The sequence below is a fragment of the Podarcis liolepis genome, assembly GCF_965112155.1.
Source record: "Podarcis liolepis genome assembly, chromosome: 3".
In the NCBI taxonomy this organism is placed as follows: domain Eukaryota; kingdom Metazoa; phylum Chordata; class Lepidosauria; order Squamata; family Lacertidae; genus Podarcis; species Podarcis liolepis.
Genome location: NC_139557.1, coordinates 99,393,508 through 99,416,631, shown reverse-complemented (window position 1 = coordinate 99,416,631; position 23,124 = coordinate 99,393,508). Strand labels below are relative to the sequence as shown.

Here is a 23,124-nt window from a genome sequence, read left to right as displayed (position 1 = left end):
GATCTGATTGGTGGGCAAAGTACTCAGGCCAGTTAGACCAGTCAATCACCTGAAACCATTAACATCAGCTGACCCAACTTCAAAGGAAATAATCAGGAGTGCACTCTGAAAGCGCTCCCAATTCTTCCCTTTCTTTCTTTGTTGCCTGGTTGGAGCTCAAGCCAGGTTGAATGGAAGATCTCTACCGAAAGGGGCTTGCACTCAGCACCTGTCAGCTGACTGGCATTGACTGCAAATCCCATTGGGATCAGGAAACTGAACGCAGACATTCTCTGCTGTACTGTGTGGGTGGTATTCAACTAAATTTTTATCAGAGTAGGCCCACTGAGATTAAGGAACATGGGTAAGAGGGTTCATTCATTTCAATAGGTCTCTTCTCGGTTGACTACCACCCAGGATCTTCATCTAAAGGGGAGAACAGGCTTAAACGAGTGTGCTTGCCACAGCTGGTGTGGCACCTGTCATGGAATTCTACTCAAGATTGATCCAGAGTAGATTCCAACGTATGGTTAGCAGAGTAAAAACTTAAACACGTTGCAGGATTCCCAAAAAATAGACCAGAATCAATTGTATTTCATCCAGCAGAGCTTTACTGCTACTGAAAGCAAATGAGCATAATGGTCACAAATCCAATACATTCAAGACTGGCACTGTCCATAAGAAGTCCAGTTGCAGCAGACTTAAACATATAATAAGTCTAAATCTTAACACTAAGCGTACTACAGAACACCACACCAGAAGGAAAAAAGTGAAACCTAGGCTCCTTCTGGCCCTACTTTTATAGTCAGCATGACCTTGACAGAAGAGAGAACAGAATCAACTGCACTCAGCTTCTCTGAAGGAATAACCCAAACATTGTGAACATTCAAGAACCCTCTTGAATGAATTAGAATAGGAAAGATCTCTGTACATCAGATCAATACTTTCTGCACTAAGAAATGCAAACTGACAGCATCACCCTCTAGTGAGTGAGATGTGCGGAGGGAAGGGTAAGCAGTTATTTGGTGCTCCACAGCTCCATATTTGGGAGAAAGGCTAGGGGATTCTTTGATAGCACAGTGGAAAAAGCTCCCCAAGACCCTTAGCCATGCTGCCCTTTCCTATTCCAGAGCAGGAGAGGTGGGTAAGGGAGAAGGATTGGCTATCACTACTTGGGTGCACTCTGCATCTTTGGGAAGGAGCATCCAACTGTGCGTCTTCCTTCTGGCCTTTCCCTCAGGAGACAGCGGTGGTGGTGGTGGGTTGGTGACTTGACTATTTGGCTTAGCCACCACCATTGCTGAAAAAGCAAGCCTGCAATTCCTGTCTCCTGTAGTGAGTGGTGTTGCCCAGCAACCACTACAGCAATATTTTGTGTGAGGCAAAGTGTGCAGAGTTAAGAGTCACAATTTCCCGCTTCTTTTTGGTGGCCTTCATGGGTGTCAACGTTCATGCAGAAGCCTCAGTTGTGAAGGACGTGGGAAGCTGGCGTATGCGAAGTCAGACCGTTGGCACATCAAATTTAGTACTGTCAACGCTGGCTGGTAGTGACTCTCCAGTGTCTCAGACTGGGGACATTCCCATCCCCTACTGGAGAATCTGGAATCATTTCCATGCTAACCAGGTACCACTAGGCTACCACCATTCCGCAAGTAAAGCTCACTAAGGTCAGTGAGTGTGTATGCTTAGGATTGCACGCTAAAATATTTCTAACTGTGTGATACTTTTCAAAACCAACAAAACCAACAAATACTTTAAACAGTCACAAGGGATCCTGGGAGCTGTAGTTTGCCAGAAGACACCCCCCCTCCATTTCCCTCACAGAGGTACAGTCTCCAGAGTTCCCTGGGAAGAACTAGTTTTTAAACTGCTCTGGGAATTGTAGGAATTCACAGAAAAGCAAATGTTCAGAACTGAATGTTGGGAAGGTTGCCTTTAGGAGCTCAGAAATTTCCACAAAATGAAAGCCAGTTGGCAGGCTGTTACCTTGGTTCTTCTTTTTCTAGGGTGGTGGGGTGTGGGCAGCTTAAAGCACATTTTTTGGAACACATGCTATAAAAGACCAAGAGAATTCTGGGCGGACAAGTAGAGCAATGTCTGTAATAACACCGAACACACCAGCTATTGACTTTATATTTAGGGCACATGAAGATTTATAGCCCTTTGAGGGTAAATATTTATCTCCCAGATCAATAGGTCTTGATTTCCGCTGAGCTGAAAATCAATATTTGCTTATTATACCAATCCAAACCTGGAGGTCCCAGCTGAGATTCTGGAAGGAAGTGTGACATTTCTGATGTTTTCTTACACCTGATGTGGTTCATAAACTAGAATGAGTGAAGGAAGAGGTTTTAACATATTGATGCTTTATGTGTATATATGAGATGCACCTGAGATTTCAGGTGCATGTTTTACTCCTTGAAGAACACGACTTGAAAAGGGAACATTGCTTTATGTTAAGCAGACTCCAGTGTGGTTGCAATCAATCTTTCTATGTGGGAATGTGTCAGGGATCCTGTCCTGGGTGGCTTACTGCAGGTCCAGAGATGACTGCCAGTAATGCTAATGAAGAAATTTTGCTTTCCAGCTGATTTTTGACAAAATCATCTTAAGATCCATGTTTAGCACTGTGGCCACTAGGGACTCAGCTGTACAGCTGCAAATAAAATGTTTTAAGTGTGTTGTAAAGTGCATTATGGTCAGGGGTCCCTTTACCTTTTTAAAGTGCATTATACAAATGTGACACTAGATGGCGATGGTGAGCTATGGCAAATTCAATATATATATACAATATATATACACACACACACACACACACACACACACACATATATATATATATATATATATAATTTTAAAGCATTTTCACAATGTTTTTTATATGTGTGTAGATTCCACCCAGGTTGGGCTTGTGATCAGAGTCACCAAAATAGTTTGTTCTGTTCCACACTTAGCTTTTCCTGAAACAGTCCTTCAAGAGATCAGGGAGTGGTTTAGCTGCGGAATCACGAAGGGCCGGAACATCCATCCAGAAAATGATGGAATCCTTACGACAGAGTTCTGAAAACATTGGATTGTATCCAACAAAGTTTGTCCTATTTGCACAAGAGCTTCTGCTTGTACAATGGAACTCCCTGGCCCCTTCCTCTCTCCTCATGCCTGTCCCATTTGATCTGGAAGGTATCTATTTGGTAGGCATAGGGTGGAGGAGAGGGAAGGCAAGTTCTGTTGCCTTCCTTGCTTGAATGGAATAACCTCATTGCATACAACTGCACACAAGATGATCAAAGGTGACCCGGAAACTACAACTAATCCAGAATGCGGCAGCTAGACTGGTGACTGGGAACATAACACATAACACCGGTCTTTAAAGACCTACATTGGCTCCCAGTACATTTCCGAGCACAATTCAAAGTGTTTTTTAAACGGCCTCAGTCCAGTATACCTGAAGGAGCGTCTCCACCCCCATCATTCTGCCCGGACACTGAGGTCCAGCGCTGAGGACCTTCTGGTGGTTCCCTCACTGCGAGAAGCCAAGTTACAGGGAACCAGGCAGAGGGCCTTCTTGATGGTGGCACCCGCCCTGTGGAACGCCCTCCCACCAGATGTCAAAGAGAACAACAACTACCAGAGTTTTAGAAGACATCTGAAGGCAGCCCTGTTTAGGGAAGTTTTTAATGTTTGATGGATTACTGTATTTTAATATTTTGTTGGGGTGGCTGGGGAAACCCAGCCAGATGGGCAGGGTATTATTATTATTATTAATAATAATAATAATAATAATAATAATAATAATAATAAATAAATAAATAAATATATAAATATATAAATTGTTATTATTATTATTATTATTATTATTATTATTATTATTATTATTATTATTATTAGAATCAGAGGTGATATGGCAGCCATCTTCAAATATCTACAAGGCTGCCACATGGAAGATGGAGCAAGCATGTTTTCTCCTGCTCTGGAGGGTATGACTTGAACCAATGGCTTCAAGTCAAAAGAAAGGAGTGCCAAAGGAAAAGTTTTGCCTTTTAATAGGCACAGTTGGTGTACATGTTCCATGCATCAGAATCATGGAATTGTAGAGTTGGAAGGGACTCAGAGTGTCAACTAGGCCAACCCCAGCAGCACCCACATCCGCAACTGAAAGGGATAATAGACACTGACCACCTTAATGATGTATATTTGCACGGTATGAAAGACTGACCTTATTTACGGGGAGAGGGAAGGACGATGAGTATTAAAATAATGACTTGAATCTTCCCGCCTTGCATTCTTCTCAGGTGGGCTGGCGTTGGCTCAGGTCCTCTTCTTTTATGTGAAATACCTCGTCCTTTTTGGTGTTCCTGCACTTGTTATCCGACTGGATGGGCTGAAGTCTCCCGACTTGCCACGCTGTGTGAGCACCATGTACAGTTTTTCCGGAATGTGGAGGTTAGTTTTGTTTTTTATTGCAAAGGTTTATTGCAGATTGAATTTTCGCGAAATGGCTGCCTGGCATGTATGGGCTGTGTGGCCTTCCGCCTGTGTGCCACATGACACATTGCACCTACAAGAGAACTTGCAAATTGATAAGCAGCATTGCGTTTCCATTCCTAACTGCTTCTCTTTCTAATCTTTTGAAAAACGCCCTTCCATCTAATAATTACTTTTCTCCTGCCACAGAGGTGAAGAGAAGGCTGCCTTTGGGATGTTCATCATCTTAATGATTAGAATTGGATCTAAACCGCTTAGCTCCACTGATCGGATAATTATTTTCTCCCCACATCTTTATGAAATACGATTCATTTTTCATTATTGTCCCCCCTGAAAAAGACACTTTGTGTGGAAAATTCATGCAGGGAAGGATAAGTAATAGTTGATTAGGTGACCCTGCTGCAAAAGTGTTGAGGATGATCATTTTCACTGTGCTTTTTGGAAGGTAATGGGTTTGCTTCAGAAAAAAAGTAACTTTTAGAGATGCCTCAAAATTTTGCTGATTTCCATAGGCCTTTATCTGGTTTTGCACCTCCAGTTGGGTTTTTATTAGAAATCTAATGGTCCTTGGCAGCTTTTGAAGCAAGGTTTACCTGAAAGGGTGGGATTACAATCTCTGTAGATCAGAAATGCAGCCTAGGTTCTTATTATTATTCTTAATTAGGTATTAAATTTGTATATCTCCCATCATCCATAGATCTCAGGGCAGTTCACAACACAGAAATACAAGATGAAAACACAAAACACTTAATAAGAACAAGAACAAAACAAACCAATAACCCCCACTCCCTTCTATAGTCTGGCTTTAGTCCTGTGCCCAGAAAAACTTTCTGTCAGTGACATCTGCTTTGCCAGCTATGTTCCCTCTTGGGCAGGGAATAAGAAGGCATCAGTTTCTGTACTGCACTGTTTTGTTGTTCATTCCACTGCAGTTTGTGGGACATACAACTAAACGACAGTCTACCTTCAGTAGAAGTATGGACTTGGCAAAGAACTGGCTCCGCCTAAACTCAAATCTCCCTGGTTTACTATCCCTAGTACTTCAAGACTCCCATAAAAGTGCCTGGCTTAAAACCATCTATCAAAAACTTCACTCTTGTGGCCTATCCCCACAACACCTACTCACTATGGGCGCTACTAAAGCAAACAGTCTAATTGGTCAATGTCTAAAAGATACCGAGCATCAGAACAACCTGGCCACTGTAAGGAAATTCTGCCCTTGGTATGTTCATTTTCCACCTCTCCATTTTGATTCTCTGGCCCCATATCTGCACAAACTTCTTATCCCAAAATACAGACGTGCTTTTACACTTGCAAGACTGGCTGTTTTGCCATCTGCGGTACTTGAGGGTCGATTCCAAAATATCCCGCCTGAGAAACGTCTTTGCCCCTGTGGAGATGGTAGCACCGAAACAGTGCACATCCTCCTGTCTTGTACTCTCTACAAAGACCTGAGGAACGAGATCATCACCTCGCTCGTACTAACCATCCCAGGGCGCTCAACCACTGCCACAATGTCCTTTCTTCTATCAGATCAAAATGAGCAGATAACAGCAAAGGTTGCTAGATTCATAAGCAGGGGCAATCAGAATAAGGACCACTAACTGGCAGCTGATTCAGGACTTTAAATTGTGCTCTTATATCAGATTTCCTTTTCTGCATATACTGTAATGTTTCACTGTTGCTATGGCAATTGGCTAATGCGAATAAAGTTTTATCTATCTAACAACTAAACGGCTAATCCACCAAGGCAAACAAAAAAAGATAGCAAAAGTCTCTACCGGTTGTGCTCTGCAGGGAAGGTGTTCCATTGCCAGGGTGCCACAACAGAGAAGGCTCTCCCTCCTTCACATGTAATGTGTAGAAGGTACAGTGGTGCCCCGCAAGACGAATGCCTCGCAAGACGGAAAACTCGCTAGACGAAAGAGTTTTCCGTTTTGGAGCTGCTTCGCAAAACGAATTTCCTATGGGCTTGCTTCGCAAGACGACAATGTCTTGCGAGTTCCTGCGGGGTTTTCCCCCTCCCCCCCTTTTCTAAGCCGCTAAGCCACTTATCAGCTGATCCGATCAGCAGATAAGCCGCTAATAGCCGCTAATAGCGCTAATCCGCTAATCCGTCAATGGGCTTGCTTCGCAAGACGAAAAAAACGCTAAACAAAGAGAATCACAGAATGGATTCTTTTCGTCTTGCGAGGCACCACTGTACTGTGGGGAAGGCCTTCCTAGCACATCATATCCCACACCTCAGTTAAGTTATAAAAAATTGTTAAAAACAACCTTCTAAAAATCTGTTAAAAACTCCTAAAAGCAGCCAACTACTCTCAAACTAATAATTTCAAGGTTGCCAGGGACAGAACTTTCAACCGTCAGATGCCTGGGGAAGCGGGTATTCAACAAAATGATGCACCCAAGGATTACCACTAGTGCAACGGAACTTCCTTCCTCCCAAGTATCCCTAGGCCATCTACAAATCCGATCCAGAGGGTTGGGGGAACCCTTAGAACAGATTTAGAGGGTTCTAGGGGGAGGAGAACATAGGGAGTTTCAGCCATAGCACTACATTGAATACAATCATATGTAACAGCATTCAGTTAAAAGTGAAGCAAAACTCTGCCAAAGTCCTCTTCCTAGTCATTTGGGAGACTTGAGGGGGGCAGTGCCTGAGCCAAATGCTCCCCCCCCCCCGGCTTGTTCGTATAGTGCAAAATTCCTCCAACCTAGGGAAGCTGGCTGAAACTGATGGGAGGTGTAGTCTAAAACACCAGAGTGGTTCAGCGTTATGTACAATGAATCTGTGTTAACTGTGTGTGGTGATAGGAGCTGTTATTTCTGCAAAGGATTTCATTTCGGCTGCTGATCAAACCCAACTCTTTCAGGCTGTTTTCACCCTCCATGGGTGAAAATATTTCATAGCAGGAATAAAAGTCTCTGTCTCTGTGTGTGTGTTTGTGTGGATTTTGATTGAGAAAAATGTGTGGTGAAACGGTCAAGTAACATTTCTGCTCTTGCTTGCAATCTCTCAAGCCAGATTATTATTATTTTTAAAAATAAAAATAATTGAAAGTGTCTCTCTCTCACACACACCTTGCATATAGAGTCTAATTTGGCTTTAAGGTTTTCATCTTGAAAATTGTTTTTAACTGTGCTTAGTACAATTCTAGCTATGGAAATTTGGGAATTATGACTTCTATTTCAGTAAATCCCCTTATTAGAAAGCAAACTGCCTGTGCTTCTCCAATAAACAGGTCATAGTTATTATGTCTTAAGGTGCATTAGTCAGTCTCCTTCCATGAGACTCTATGCACCCCTCCTTGTAATAGAGAAACAACGTTCTCTGGTTCTTAGTGTTTAAATAGCAATAACCTCAAACAATGCGGTGTTGTCTCCATTGATTTTGATAAGATATTGTAGGAAAGACTAATAAAGGCTAAAAACTCTTTACCGAAGCGCTTCTGTGTTTGCCTTCTGTGGTTTTAAGGAAAGAAAGAAAGTAATGAATTCTTGGAAGAAAGAGAATCATTAGAGTAGCTAACAATGGACCCATTTAAATTAAATTTGCTGTTTTGAGACTCCTCAATTGCTCTTGTTTAATTATTCCAACTGAAACTCAATTTTTGACAACCTTCCTCCTGATGACTCCATCACTTGCCCATCTTCAATCTTTGAACTGGTTGAATTTTGCAACCACCTCCATATGAACACCACAGTTGCATTCTGAGCTGTTCTGCGGGCAATTCTTTGGTTTTGAAGAAACTTTCAGGTGTTGCCATGTTGGTGTGAAGGGGATGAAATGTCTGAACAAGCATCTTGAAATTATGTATGTTCTGGCATAAATGTTGCGGTAGCTAGTTTAAATGTTAACCCTAAACCACAGGCGTGCCAAGAAAAAAAAATCACAGGAAGGAACAATACGTTTTAAGCAGTATTGTACCACTTTAATCAGTCACTCCCCACAGAGAATCTCAGGAACTGTAGTTCAAGTGTGTTGAGAAGACCTCTCGTCCCCTCACAGAGTTGCAAGTCCCAGAGTTCCTTGGGAAGAGAGATTGACTGTTGGACCACCAAAGGGTGGGTTTAAAAGGGATTGTTCAAAGGCTATTAGTGGCCACCACCCATGATAGGTATGTTCTGCCTCCATAGTTGGGAGGCTAAAAGCCACAGGAAGGGAGGGTAGGTTTGTCCTCAGGTGGTTGTGGAATTCTCTCAGGCATCTGGTTAGCCACTGTGAGAACAGGATCCTGGCCTAGATTGGCCATTGTCCTGATCCAGCAGCCTCTTCTGTCTTTATTTTTCTTTCAGCCATATTTATTTTTCTTTCAGACATATTTTTTATTGCTGTTTTGACCCGTTATGCATAGCAAGCAATGCCTGTCCAAAAAAATTAAATGTGATCTTTTCGCAGATGGGATTTTGTGTGTGTGTGTTTGAAAATCAGTTCATGCCAAACGGTGTTATGAAGAGTTACGCGAGGAGCAACATCTCCCATGGCTACCGGTGAATTATGGGTCAATTTCAATTATCTAAGAAAACCTACCCAGCTTGCCCTCTGCTTCTCTTGAATTATGACTCCTTCATGCCCTTACAGTTAAAATAATGGATCACAGCTACCCACGGGGTACAGAGATATTTTATTTGTCCGCTGCCTTTTATAGGAATATGGTCGTCAGTGATGGAAGGCAGAAACAGAGATTTCACAATGAGAGCGTAGTCTGGGCTATTGCAGGTGCAGGGCAATTGTTGCTCAATGGAACTTACTTTAATTTGCACAGGGTCATGGCCTGAAATATCAGAAAGCTTTGGAGGTGGCAAGGGATTGCACTGCCCTGGGCTTCAAACTGGAAGGCCACAAACAGAGGACAATAGTGCTGTTTGGGTATTCAGCCTGATTGGGGGTGGGATGCTAAACATGCATGAAGGCCAGGCATGCATCCATACATCCATGTATCCGTGCATCCATCCATGCACGCACGCACACACACTCACACACACACACACACACACACAGCAGCTCCACCAGCTCCTGTACTGTACATTGGACAACCCACCTGCTTCTGTTACCTGTGTGTGTCTGTAGCAAAGATCTGAAGGGAGTTTCTAGGGGGGGGGGGAGAAACTGACAGAAAACAAAACTGACAAATTCACCCATCTTTAGCTGTAAATCAGGGGAAAAGAAGCACAGCAGGAGAAGTGCTATTTAACACTTTTGCCTCTGGGCACTTTCCGAGTCAAACTCTCTTTCCTCAAGCATCCTTTTCCACTTATGGGAGAAATGATATATGAGATCCTTATATTTCCCCCCCTGTGGTTTTCCCCATGGGAAAGAAAGCAACTCAGAGGTGGGGTGTGGGTGGGGGACAGAGGGAAATAAATAAGCCTCCTCTCTCCACCCACCCTTCCTCTGTTCTGACTTTTAGTCTGCTTGGGCGGATTTCCAGAAACACCATGAACAAATCGCTAATATGGAGTTCCTTGTAGTCTGAGCCTGAGTAGACCTAATGAGTCTTGTTCCTCCCACCCCAAAATACACACAACCTTTTACTTGGAGAATATAATTTTTTATTCTGTTCTGAAGTACTCACAAGTGTATTAGAACATCAAAGTTGTTAATCCTATATAGCGCGAAAACTGGCATTGTTGAAGTTTTCGGAATCCCTAAAGACAGCTCCCTCCAGGCTCATGGCGATTAAGAGATTATCCGGCTAGAGGCAGAAGTGTTTAATAAATTGGAAGGCATTTGCATTGCTGTTTTGGCTCCGAGTAGCTTCACATTTCGCTACTCGACTGCAGTCAGTTTGGATGGGGGATCCTCTTCGCGGGAGTGCAGAGCATGTTGGGATTGAAATTCTAGCAGGTATGCGGGGACCTTTGTCACTGATTCTGAATACAAACAAAAGGGGAACTGATGGAAGGTGGTAGTTGTGGTGGTGCTTGGGTTTGAACTGAAGCAGGTAGAGCTAAGCTAGTGCAGTGGTCTGAGAGCCATATTCCCCTCTGGGCAATCTTCCAAGGGCCACGTGTCAGTGGCGGAAAGAACCCGTGGCAAAAGTCTGTACAGTAGTCTAGTTTCTCATCTCCCTCTCTCCGTCAGACACATCTTGACAGGCAATTTCAGATTTCAGTGGTATACTCAAGCTAGGCAAAAACATTTATTTATTTATTGAACTTATTAGTTGTAGGTCTTCATGTGACTTACACTGAGGAACATATACATAATTGCATTATAGAATAGAATAGAAAAGGAAAGTAGCAGAAATGTTAACATAGCATACTCGTGTGTGTGTGTGTGTGTGTGTGTGTGTGTGTGTGTAAAACCGTACCCTGCCAACAGCAAAAACAATATTGGCAGCATGGTAACAATAAAAAACCCCTATACCCCCACCCTCTAACCAGTGGAGAAAAATAAGAACTTGAGCACCAACACCCTAGCTCAGAAATCCTTAACCCAAAAAAGTCAGCCACATCAACCCAGTTTTTGTTTGTAGCTTCCTCTGCAGTGATTCCCTTACTGGAGGTCAATAACAACACGGTAATATATAAGTAAACATTTATTTTGCATGTGCAAAGTGGCAACCCCAATGCGGAAGTCACCACAAAGGATACAAAGGCAATGCAAGCATAGATACAGCAGTGTAAACTTTATCAAACTCACCCCTTTGTTACACAGCTGTAAAGCATCGTTTCAGCCACTAACCAATTAGCAGTTTACACTTTTTCACATGCACAGTCAATCCCCTGTGTTGCTACCTTATTTTCAGGCATCAGCTATGCACAGTGGTTAATCTGCAGCTCTCCTTGAAGACCCTACAGCAGGGGTGTCAAACTCAAATTCATCGGGGGCCGCATCAGCAGTTTGGTCACCCTCAAAGGGCCGGTTGTATCTGTAGGACTATGTAAAGGACATGTAAAGTGGAGGTTTCCTGTGTAGAACGGCCGGTGCCGCTAGAGGGCAGATGTTCTCTGGCTTGTAGGCTGCCATGCATGCGCTGAAGAGGCGGCTTTCTTGTGCCCCCCCCCCCAAAAAAAAAGTGAGAATAAAAGGTGAAGGCTGGCGGCCGGCGGCGGATACATGGGCCACATGACGAGGTCTGGCGGGCCGGATTCGGCCCGTGGGCCTTGTGTTTGACACCCGTGCCCTATTTTTCTAGAAAAAAAGCACTGCGTAGTATCATAAAATTGTAGAGTTGGAAGGGACCACAAGGGCCATCTAGTCCAACCCTCTGCAATGCAGGAATCTTTTGTCCAATCAGGGTCGCAAACCCACGACCCTAAGATTAAGTCTTATGCACAACTGACTGAACTATGATTTGGGTAGCAACATTGAAGGTGTATTTCCAAAAACCAGATAGAAGTGGAATGTAGACACATATTTAAAAAACGCTTTTTAAAAAAAAAGAAAAGTTTTGAAAAATATATTGAATTTTCCATAAGCTCACCATCACCATCTAGTGTCACGTTTGTATAATGTGCTTAAATCACACTTAAAACATTATATGTGCAACTGTATAGCTGAGTGCAGACAGGCCTCAGCGTCGCCATACCATGGCAAATGATCCCCCCACCCCATAGTAAAGGAATAATTGCTAATCCTGTGGAAAGTAGCAGAGGATTTTGTTTTGCTGCATCAGCACTGGGGCTGTGTTGCTCTAGACCTATTTTAAGAATGCTTTGCAAAAGGTGGAAAATAAGCACCTTAACCCTTCTAACGTTCTGCTAATGTGAGGGTTGCAGTGCATGGCACAATTTGCTTTGCACAGCACACCTGATTCTGACTTGCATCCCATCTGCAGCCGTCTTCATTCCCTGATAGCTAACCAAACAGCCATTTCTTTACCCCCCCCCCTCGGGAGTTATTCAGCAGCTGAAGCTTCAAAGAAAAGGAAGGGCAAAGACAAGCTGACACTTCCTTCTCCCTTCCTCTGTGTGCCAGTTTCAGAAAGGCACCACTGTGACGTTTCCCCGTCTTCTGATTTTCTGTGTCCTGGGAATATTCCACCCCCCCCTCGCACTGTCTTTAAATTAAAGGAAGGAATCCAAGCAGCTGAATCAAGTAAATATTTCAAACTAATTGAGGGCATTAGAATCCTGCTGACTCCTCCCCATAGGAGCAGGCTTTTCATTAAAGCCAGTTTTAATGTTGCAAAGCTCTTCCAAACCTAGCTGTTCCACATCCCGTTCCTCTTCAAAGAGTGGATGGTCCCTGAAGGTTCCTTTTGTCAAGCAGGCCTGGGTTTGAAAGAGACACCCGTGGTGCTGAGATATTCTAGTTTCAGGGGCTCAGTCCATCAGTGAGTAAGTGGCTGCTTTTGAAATCCAAACTTAAAAGCCTAGATGGTCCCTACTTGGGGGAACTGAATGAACTATCAGTTTAAACAGCCTCAGAAATGGCATGCATATTCTTGCAACCCTACATAAAACATCTATCAGTCCTCACTAAGCAGATTCTCTCACATGTTTTGGCTTTGCCGCCTAGTTCTGATGGTGCACCTGCATCTCATGTGCCTATCCTTGTGGTCCAAATCCAGTTTCCCAAACTCCTTATATGTACAGTAGTCACGTGTCCTCTGTTTGAAGGGCTGTCTGGTCCAAGTTCTGTTGCTGTTAGCATCCTTCTGTCTCGAGAGACAATAGGGTGCACCTCCAGGGATGAAGTCAAACCACAGCATTAGCAGCCCAAGTGACCTCTCCGTTGCCCAGACGACAAAACCCTCCCACTTGGCCTCACTGGTGTGGTCCAAAGGAAAACAGGGCAATACGTTTGACACCAACTTGGTTGCGGGAGTTGCAACACCCAACCTTAGGGACTCCTCTCCGGATTTGTGTAGGGCTTTGTGCTGGGCCCAGGGGTTAACCCGAGCCACACGGTCCAGGTCCGGTCCCGATTCCAAGGATTCTGCGAGGAGTCAGTCCAACAGGGCCAAGGCAGGAAACTGGGCTAGGTCGGGCACAAGGTCTCAGGCAGGTTCCAGCAAGCAGCAATGTTGCTCCTGCAACCTGGGGCGGGGTCCGACAGCCTTTTATCTCTGACGGGGTAACAGACGGTCCTGATCCCCCAGTGACTCACCTCCCTTTCTCACCCGAAGGCGAGTACTCCTCCTGCGAGTACTCAGGTCTCTCCTTCTCTCAAACCTCAGTCTCTGCAGCTCAGGAGATGTCGGTGGGTTACTAGACCCAGAGGCCGTCTCAGCCTCTCCTGACCCAACTGGTAGTGGAGCAGCTGTACATGATTGCCCAGCAGAGGGCAATGAGGTAATCCCTGCATCTGGAGCCAGGGCAGGCTCAGGCCCCTGACTCGGCCCAGCTGGTGCTTGTTACAGGGGATCCTGTGCAGACTGGGGCTCTTCAGAATCAGGCCACAGACTCTGTTCAGATGCCACCTGAGGCAGAGGATCCGGTGAGGACTGAGACTCCTCCAGCTCCGAGTCCGAGCCCGAGTCTCAGGCCATCACAGGCTTACTCCTTAGTCTTTTCTTGTCCCAACAATATCCTGCAAGGCAGCTGATGTTTTGGATCAGAGTTTTCCTTCTTCCCAGGTTGACAAGCCCCCTCTGCTCCTCACTTCCCTCTACAGCACATGCAGAAACCTCCTCCTTGACCGTTAGACCCACTTCTGGTCTTGTCCACTCAGTCTGCTGGAGCCTTTCTTCGCATGCAGGGGAGTCCCTACGTCTGGGTCCCTTCTTGCTCCACCATTCTGTGATTCAAAGTTCAGTTCAATGATAAAAGTATCAGAAGAAGGGGAAAGGTGGGCCTTTGCCCATCAACAGTTAGTGGACTGAGTGATCATGGTATGGGATCTAGTGATGGAAGGTAGGTAAAGGTAAGGTAAAGGACCCCCCAGCTTCTGCCAACCTAGCAGTTCGAAAGCATACCAGTGCAAGTAGATAAATAGATGGAAGGGCTGTAGCTCAGTGGTAGCATATTTGCTTTGCATGCAGAATGTCCCACGTTGAGCCTTTGGCTTCTCTAGGTAGGGCTGTGTATGTTCTGTGCCTGAAACCCCCACAGAACAACTGTTGGTCAGTATATTCAGCACTGAATTACATGAACTGTCTGACTGTCTGACTGTGAACTAAGGCAAACTTGGATGGTTGTACAAGAGGGTTAGACAAATTCCTGAAGGAAAGGGCTGTTGAGAGCTACTAACCATGATGGCTTTGAGGCAGCAAGGCTTCTGAATACCAGTTTCGGGAAACCACAACAGGGGAGAAGGCTCTTGTGTGCGAATCCTGCTTGCTGGTTTCCCCACAGGCATTTATTAGAGTTCAGGGACACATTTCAGCCACTCAAAAGCACACAGGGGGTGAAGCAGGACCAGTTAGTGGGCACAACCTGGAAAAAGGAGTGTGACCTGGGCAGAGTTTCGAGGACCAGGTAGTGAGGCCTGGAGAACCGAATCTGACCCCCATACCTGATGTTCCTCATCCATTCTGTACCCTTTTACTCCACGTTCCCCTGCCAACTGGAGTTCAACTGGTGGCCATGCCAAACGGGGAGTTGCAGAGTTGCGGCATCAGTCTCCTGGGATGCCCTACTGATAGAAGAAGGAGTTGCTTTCTGGCTGCTCCTAAAAATATGACATTTTAATGTCAGCTTTTGCTGGTGGCTAATAGCTTGCGCTGTTGCCTGCTGTGCTAATGGCTTTGAGCTCTTCTTATTTATCTGAGGTGCATATGTGTGGATAACTGGTGCATTGTTGTTGCTTTTTGTTACCACTTTTGTGTTTTGTTTGTTACCGCTTTTCTTGTACGGTATCTGGGATTATGCTTAACTTTTTAAAAATATTGTTGGCCAACACTGCTCACTGATTGATTGACTGAGTACTGTTGGCCTCTTTGAAGTTCCAGCAGTTGAATTCCATCTGCATTAGTACTACTTGAGTGGTATTAGGAAGGACTGTGCCTTCCTTCCAAAACAGATAAAAGCACGGCGTGAGTTTCTGGCCCCGTTGGAATGAATGGGCAAGGATCCTGCAGACTTCACTTATGCCAGAATTTCATGGCTAGTCTGTAACACTTGATTACTTACCTATTAAAGGGGCATTATGGAGCCCTTGCAAGTCTCGTAATGGGAAGTGTTTGGCTGAATGAGGTTTCTCAATCTTTATTCCATTTTGTTTCTTTTACAAATAGTGCCAGTGTGTTTTACTGGTTAAAGTGTTGGAATGGGATTTGAAGGACTCACATTAAAATCCCCAGTCAACTGTGAAGCTCACTGGGCTTTAGCCCAGTCAGTGTAGCTCTCAGACTAACATATCTCACAGAATTGTTCTGAGGATAAAAAGGGCAGGACCATATATACTACCTTGAACTGCTGGAAGGAAAGGCAGGGCATAAATTTCAGGTCTCCTCACTTGGCTTATGTGGTGGTGCACAACTCTTCAATTTTAGGAATATGCCTAGTTGAAATACTAGTGTTTTTGGGTTTTGTGTGTGACAGTGGCATCTTCTGCAACATGGTGATGTTTTGTGTGCAACTTAGATCTAGCCATCTTATTTCTCTCTGTTTCTCATTTTCTAATCTTAAATTCAGATCGCCACATTTCTGCAGCAGTGTGCATTTTTAAAATTTTCGTCCTTATGAAAAGTTGTTGTTTAAGGGTGAATTTATCCTAAGAATCACATTTTTTTAAATATGCAGTTTGGAATAACATACACATTTCTGCAAGCAATTTACCCTGGTATAATGCATTTTTTCATGTTTTTTCATGTTCATTTTTATACAGACTTCCCTCCTAATTAATGCATTTTTGTATACATTTTCTGAGTGGGGAACTGCATCGCAAAATTTGAAGAAGGGCACATTTGACCTGGTGGAGGCTAAGCCAGTTTTGTTTCCCAGTTAACAATTTGGCCTATCATAAACATAATATCGTTTATATCTTACATTTAACGAGCTGCACGATACAGCAATAATGCTGCCAAGCCTACTTTCAAAGGGGCTGTGGTGATAAGGAATTGCATGGATGAAATGCAACTGTTGGGAAATGGCTTGAGGGCACCTGCGACACAGTTGGAGCTGACTCATCATTTCCTACGGCCATCTCATAAATGCAAACTAATCACAGTTTTGCACATGCTTTGACTTTCAGATGTGTATGTTATTGCTATTTCAGAGCAGGGTGGAGAGGGCTGTATATTTTTATTTGCTGTTTGGCAATGTGTGTGTGTGTGTGCGTGTGTTTTAATCAAATGGGTTATTGCTACCAGTAGAGCGTGGACATTTTGCATGAGGGCCTTTGAGTCTCCCCCAGGTTTTGGGCTTATTTTTGTATGTGGGGCTTTGTGTACGACTGTGTGCTGAATACCAATGCGGAAATGGCACGCTAAGGAGAAACAGCAGGCTTTTGAAATAACTGCCAACAGCCCTCAAGAAGAGCGAAGTGTCCTCTCGGGCAGGCTTTGCCAGTCTGGTGTCCTCCAGATGTTTTGCACTGCAGCTGTGTTGGCTCAGGCTGATGGGAGCTGTAGTCCAAAACAGGGCACTAGATCATAAAATCATAGAATCATAAAGGGACCCCCAAGGTAAGGTTACCAGATTTTTTTCAAAGAATCTGGGGACACTTTTTTTTTTGAAAAGAGAAAGAAAAGTTATTTTTAAAAAAATTAAGAAGTAATATCTTCTCTTCTGGGTCTCTTCTGTTATGTGGCCTTCCTCTGGGCCCCGGCCTGATCTCTTGGCACGCTATCTGCCATGGAGTAGGCTTGGGTCGAGCCTGGACTTAGCCACGTGTCCTTGCCCTCCTGGTGCTCTCTTACCTCTCTTCCTCAGCAGTGGCGGTGGCGGCGGCAGCAGCGCGGCAAAGTCGGGGCTCCCCTCTTTTTTCTCCTTCCTCTTTCTCTCTCTTCCTTCTCCTTTCCTCCTCCCTGCATCGGCTCTGGGGTTTTTACTGGCCCTGGAGCGCTGCTGGGCAGTCTGCCAGGTGGCCAGGCGCTCTCGCTCCTGGTTCGGTTTGGGTCATGGGGGTGTGTGTCAGCAATTCCCCCAGTTGACATGCTGGGCATCCCTGGTTTCCCCTCAGCAGCAGCAGTCTCAGCAGCTCGGAGCCAGCATGGTAGCACAGTTGGCTCTGGCTGGCTTCAGGAGCTGCTCGCTGCTGTGGCACCCGCCATTTTGCCTTGCCGGAAGTCCCCATATGATGTGTCTTGTGCCGTTGAACCAATCACGCAACATTCATACCCTACTAATAAATCTACAACACTTAAAATATAAATCCAGGGACATTAAATGAAATCCGGGGACATTCCGGGGACGGATTTTGTCCGGGGACGGATTTGTAAATCCAGGGACTGTCCCCAGGAAACAGGGACATCTGGTAACCATACCCCAAGGGCCACCGCGTCAATGCAGGAATCACGGGTAAAGAATCCCTGATGGGTAGTTTTAAATCACTGCTGGAAGGCCCTGTTCCCTAATCTGAAGAGTTTTACCCAGAGGATGGCCTCTTTGAAAACAAAAAGACGCAGCCCAGTGTTTGAGATTTGGAGAGGGGGAAGCAATGCTGAGGCTTCTATTCCCTGCTCCTCCACCTGCATCTGCTGGGTGACCTTGGGCCAGTCACACTTCTCTGAAGTCTCTCAGCCTCACTCAGCTCACAGAGTGTTTGTTGTGGGGGAGGAAGGGAAAAGGAGAATGTTAGCCTCTTTGAGACTCCTTAGGATAGTGATAAAGCGGGATATCAAGTCCAAACTCTTCTTCGTCTTCCCGGTAGAAGGCCCAGAGCTCAGTTAGATTTCAAGCTGTGTACGTCAAAACAGGTCACCTGTTGTCACTGTGACATCAGGTGATTGCCCCGATTGTCTGTCAAACTTGACCCACAGCATATAGGGGAGATAAAAACCCCTCCCACTGGCAGGATCCTGGCCTTTCACATCTGTAGGGTACAAAAATAGGGTTTTTTCAGCTTCCTCTTGTAATATTTGCTTTATTGCAATCATTGCAATTGTTCCTTTTTGCACTTTCCCCTGATTTGAATCCATCCTTCTTTCTGCGCAGAAGTGTACAGAAGTGGATCCAGTATTGTGTGCTTGATTAGACCTGCAACTCCTCTTGTTGATGGAAGTGGAACTTGTAGGACTCTTCTCAGAAAGTGCCCACCCGCCTCTCCTCTGAAAATATTGCTTCTGTGGTCTTCTGCATTTATTAGCCTGAATCCCCCACCCCTTTTGCTTATTCCCTAACAAGCTTTTGATTCCACTTTCTAATATTGCATATTAAAATATTTTCTTTCTTCTTTTTTTACAGAAGTTTTGATGTTGGACTGCACACATTTCTTGTCAGGTAAGTCAATATTTATTATTTGCCGCTGGATTCTGTTGTATATCAAAGTCATTTCAAGATAATTTTCCAAACTCTGTGTTGGCAAACCTTCTGAGGAAGTCCGCCACCTGACAACAGTTATACACTGTTGGGTCACCTTAGATTATGTGACTTTAAACAGCCAGCTGCCATCGGTGGTATAGCTTCATCATACCACCTCTGATGGTTTATTGTTAATAGTTATGCATTCTAAAGTGATCCAACAATGTGTGTGTGTGTGTGTGTGTGTGTGTTTGTCAGTTTCCTCCCTTAACAAATTAGGACATCACATCAACTTGATGTGAAACTTGACATGAGCCAACAGTGTGACGCGGCAGCTAAAAAAGCCAATGCAATTCTGGGCTGCATAAATAGGAGTATAGCATCTAGATCAAGGGAAGTAATAGTGCCACTGTATTCTGCTCTGGTCAGACCACACCTGGAGTACTGTGTCCAGTTCTGGGCACCACAGTTCAAGAAGGACACTGACAAACTGGAGCGTGTCCAGAGGAGGGCAACCAAAATGGTCAAAGGCCTGGAAACGATGCCTTATGAGGAACGGCTAAGGGAGCTGGGCATGTTTAGCCTGGAGAAGAGGAGGTTAAGGGGTGATATGATAGCCATGTTCAAATATATAAAAGGATGTCACATAGAGGAGGGAGAAAGGTTGTTTTCTGCTGCTCCAGAGAAGCGGACACGGAGCAATGGATCCAAACTACAAGAAAGAAGATTCTACCTAAACATTAGGAAGAACTTCCTGACAGTAAGAGCTGTTTGACAGTGGAATTTGCTGCCAAGGAGTGTGGTGGAGTCTCCTACTTTGGAGGTCTTTAAGCAGAGGCTTGACAACCATATGTCAGGAGTGCTCTGATGGTGTTTCCTGCTTGGCAGGGGGTTGGACTCGATGGCCCTTGTGGTCTATTCCAACTCTATGATTCTATGATCAAGAAACATGCAGGTGATTTTTCAGTGCTGTTTGAAAACAGGACCTGATTATAACCAACTTTGACTACCAGAGAGCAAATTAAATTGAAAGGTCTCCTAATGATTCTCACAGTAAGGTTTGTTTGTTTATTTGAAGATCTTGGCAGAGAGAATGATTTCCTTTCAGAGGCAGAATGTTTAAATAAAATTTGGAAAACCAACAGTGAAATATCTTGTTAGTTTTTCAAAAAGTAGGCAGAAAAATTCTACAACCATGACCAAAGATGCACCATGGTTTATCAAATTTTGGAATAATGGAAATAATTTTTATTATTATAATACAGTAAGTTTATTCATTCAGCCATTTAATGAATTGCCTTTCTCACCCTGCAACCAAAAATACAGAAAACAACAAAAGATACATTTTGAAAACAATATGGATAAATGCAGATACCTTAAAGAAAAAGAATCTCATCCAGCTGAAAAAAACGTAAACAAAAATGTGTGTGTGTGTGTGTGTGTGTGTGTGTACACACCTGTGGCAGGTACCTGGCAGAAAGATATCAAAGGCTGTTACTCTGCTATTTTTTGTTCTGCAACTATTTAGGATCCTCACTTGACTGAGGTGAAGAGGGTATATATTTTTGCTTTCTGCTAATGGAAAAATAGATAGGTGATTTGCAGTCTTGCTTCTCTGTGCTTTATTAAGATTAGACATGCATGATAATGGGATTTGTGAGAATATTTTCATCAGAAAAGAGAAGCTACTTCATTCTTTCCAGGTTTTGCAAAGCCAGTTTATGATGTCGGTGTGACTGCTGTGCTTTTTTGGAAATCCATAAGCTTCTGCGTCTTTTTTTTTTTTATAAACCCACTGGAAATGAGTTCTTGAATATGTGAGATTATTTGCTCCTGTGATGCAAAAGTCTGCCTCCTCTGAGGTTTCAGTGTGCTATGGCTGAGGAAGAAAAAAAAACAACTAGTGCCAGGGGATGTTATGTGTTTGGGGTGACAGGCAGTATTTTTATCTGTTCAGAAAGGGAGGTGTGGTGGGTGTCCGATCCTGGTATCCAGTAAAATGTGATCATATTTAATGGTGTGTGTAGGAGACACCAAGGCAGTGGAAACTAAGCAGCAAGAGAAAATAGCCTTATGCACTGAAGATCGATCTATCATCTATCAAGAGATTGATATGAAATTAAAATAACAAGAAATATAATGCTTTTGGAGGGCTGTTTACTGAGACCTTTCACAGACAACAGAAGAGGTACCAGTGGGTAGCTTTCTCTTTGGTTTGAAGTGGATGACATGCTCTTTCTTATTCAGGCAAACCTGTTTATGACTTTTAGCTCTAAACACAATGGCAATAGGAACATAGGGAGCTGCCTTGTACTGAATCAAACTATTGGTCCATCTAACTCAGTATTTTTCTAAACTGACTGGCAGCAGCCTTTCAGAATAGCAAACAAGGAATCTTTCCCTGCTCTACTTGGAGATGCCTGGGATTGAACCTGAAGCCTTCTACTACTGCTACTACTACTATATTCTTTATATCCCACCCATCCGGCTGGGTTTCCCCAGCCACTCTGGGCAGCTCCCAACAGAATATTATTGATAATAATAAAGCAATAAGGCATCAAACATTAAAAACTTCCCTAAACAGGTTTGCCTTCAGGTGTCTTCTAAAAGTCAGATAGTAGTTTATTTCCTTGACATCTGGTGGGAGCGCATTCCACAAGGCGGGCGCCACTACCGAGAAGGCCCTCTGCCTGGTTTACTGTAACTTTGCTTCTTGCAGTGAGGGAACCGCCAGAAGGCCCTTGGTGCTGGACCTCAGTGTCCGGGCAGAATGATGGGGGTGGAGACAATACACCTGCTCTCCCACAAAGCTGCAGCCATGTTTCCGTATCACAGTGAACCATAGTTATGTGCTATGTGAATGACCAGGGATACACCACACCACAGGGAGCCTTCAGTGCTCACATTTTCCTTCCCTGTATTCCTCCCTCATGGCTGGGAGAAAGAGTTTAGGAGGAGTCATTTCCTCTTTTTGCTCAACTTCAGTTTGTTATTTTCCAGACGTACAAACGGGTTAGTGTTAATTATGCTTTGTTTCAGACGAGCCAACTTGAAGACATTTTGCAGTTAACACTACCATGCTCTCACATGCGATTCATCAGTCCCGTTGATCAGGACTGACAGCACATACCGCTTTTGAGATGGTATTTAATATTTTAGTGAATTGTTTGATTGTGCCGTAACCATTCCAGTTCCTTATGAGGTCCACTTAGCTTCTGATATAGTATCTGGTGATCCCAGTCCATTCTCTGGACCCAGTTGCTACTTGTTACTATGTTTACTTTTAGTTTAAGGATCATGGCATAGAAGGGAGTGAGCTTTCATGTCTATTTTCTTGTTGTTATCTCTTTCAACATCAAAAGAAAAGAAAACATTATGGAAAACTGTTTCGATGCAGCACCATCCTCTCTTTGTCCCATTCGAATGCAGCACCTGTGTGTGAAAGCAGAATTTGTCCTACAAAAAAGAGTCTGTGTAGAGTTCTAGGTGCATTTTCCCCTTCTCCTCCCAGCAACTGCACTAAGGCCAGAAGATACACAGGGAAGTGTGTTCCAGCCTAGTTATCCTTTGTTGTCATTCTTTGTGTTTGGGATTGGCACTCCCACAGGGTCCAGCCTATTCCAGTGCTGCCCAAATACTAACAGAATTTGGATAATGAACCATCTGTTGGTTTGCTAAGTGCTTTGTGCCTGAAATTGGCAAAGGTAAGGGGGAGGAAACTGCTGGTTAGTCAACACTGTCTACCCCCGTTGCATCAGAAAAGTGGCATTGTGCAGCATAGTCCGTGAGTATAGTGTACAGTATATTTATTTCTGCTTGATTTTAAGGAGAAAATGTACATGCTTTCTCTCTTCCTTCACTATGTAGAAGGCTTCTCTATAGACTCTGAATTGAACTGGCTGAATTGAGACAATTGGAAATGAGTCACAGGCTTCATCTCTCTTTGCTCTCCTTTCTTCTTCTCTTCCCATGCATGGTTACTTCTTGGTTTGAAACCCTGGTTTGGAGGACTTGCTCAAACCATGGTTCAGAAGTAATGGCAAACTGTGGTTTGATTAAAAGAGGAAATCAAGACAGGAGGAGGAAGTAGTATTTGGGCTGCGGGTGAGTGGTTCTGGAGTCAAGGAATTGGGCAGTCAACCTGTCCTGGATGGGATGACACTCCTCCTTTACCTTTGCCAATTTCAGACATAAAGCAAACTTGATCGGCAGCCACAGCTTGATTCTTGTTTCCAGCCCTGGTCTGAAGGGCAAACACAAAGCATTCAGTTTACTTTAGATCCAGGAAAAGAAGGGGACCTCTGTGTATATTGGGAAGACTGAGTGTGTGCCCCAAGACTCGTTGATGGCTGGTTTATGTGG

At 44.1% G+C, this 23,124-nt stretch overlaps 1 protein-coding gene across 7 annotated transcripts in view; it reads left to right on the top strand.

The window, feature by feature from the left end:
• The window catches only part of HHAT (hedgehog acyltransferase), a 569,735-nt gene that overhangs the window by 44,832 nt on the left and 501,779 nt on the right, over positions 1-23,124 (top strand). For all 7 annotated transcript variants that reach the window (XR_014523561.1, XR_014523562.1, XM_083494583.1 and 4 more), the window contains exons 8-9: positions 4,272-4,422; positions 18,706-18,741. Coding sequence is in view for 5 of the 7 variants with exons in the window: in XM_083494583.1 (XP_083350709.1) it covers positions 4,272-4,422; positions 18,706-18,741 (187 nt within the window). In the remaining 2 variants the exon portion in view is untranslated. The remainder of the gene's footprint in view (positions 1-4,271; positions 4,423-18,705; positions 18,742-23,124) is intronic.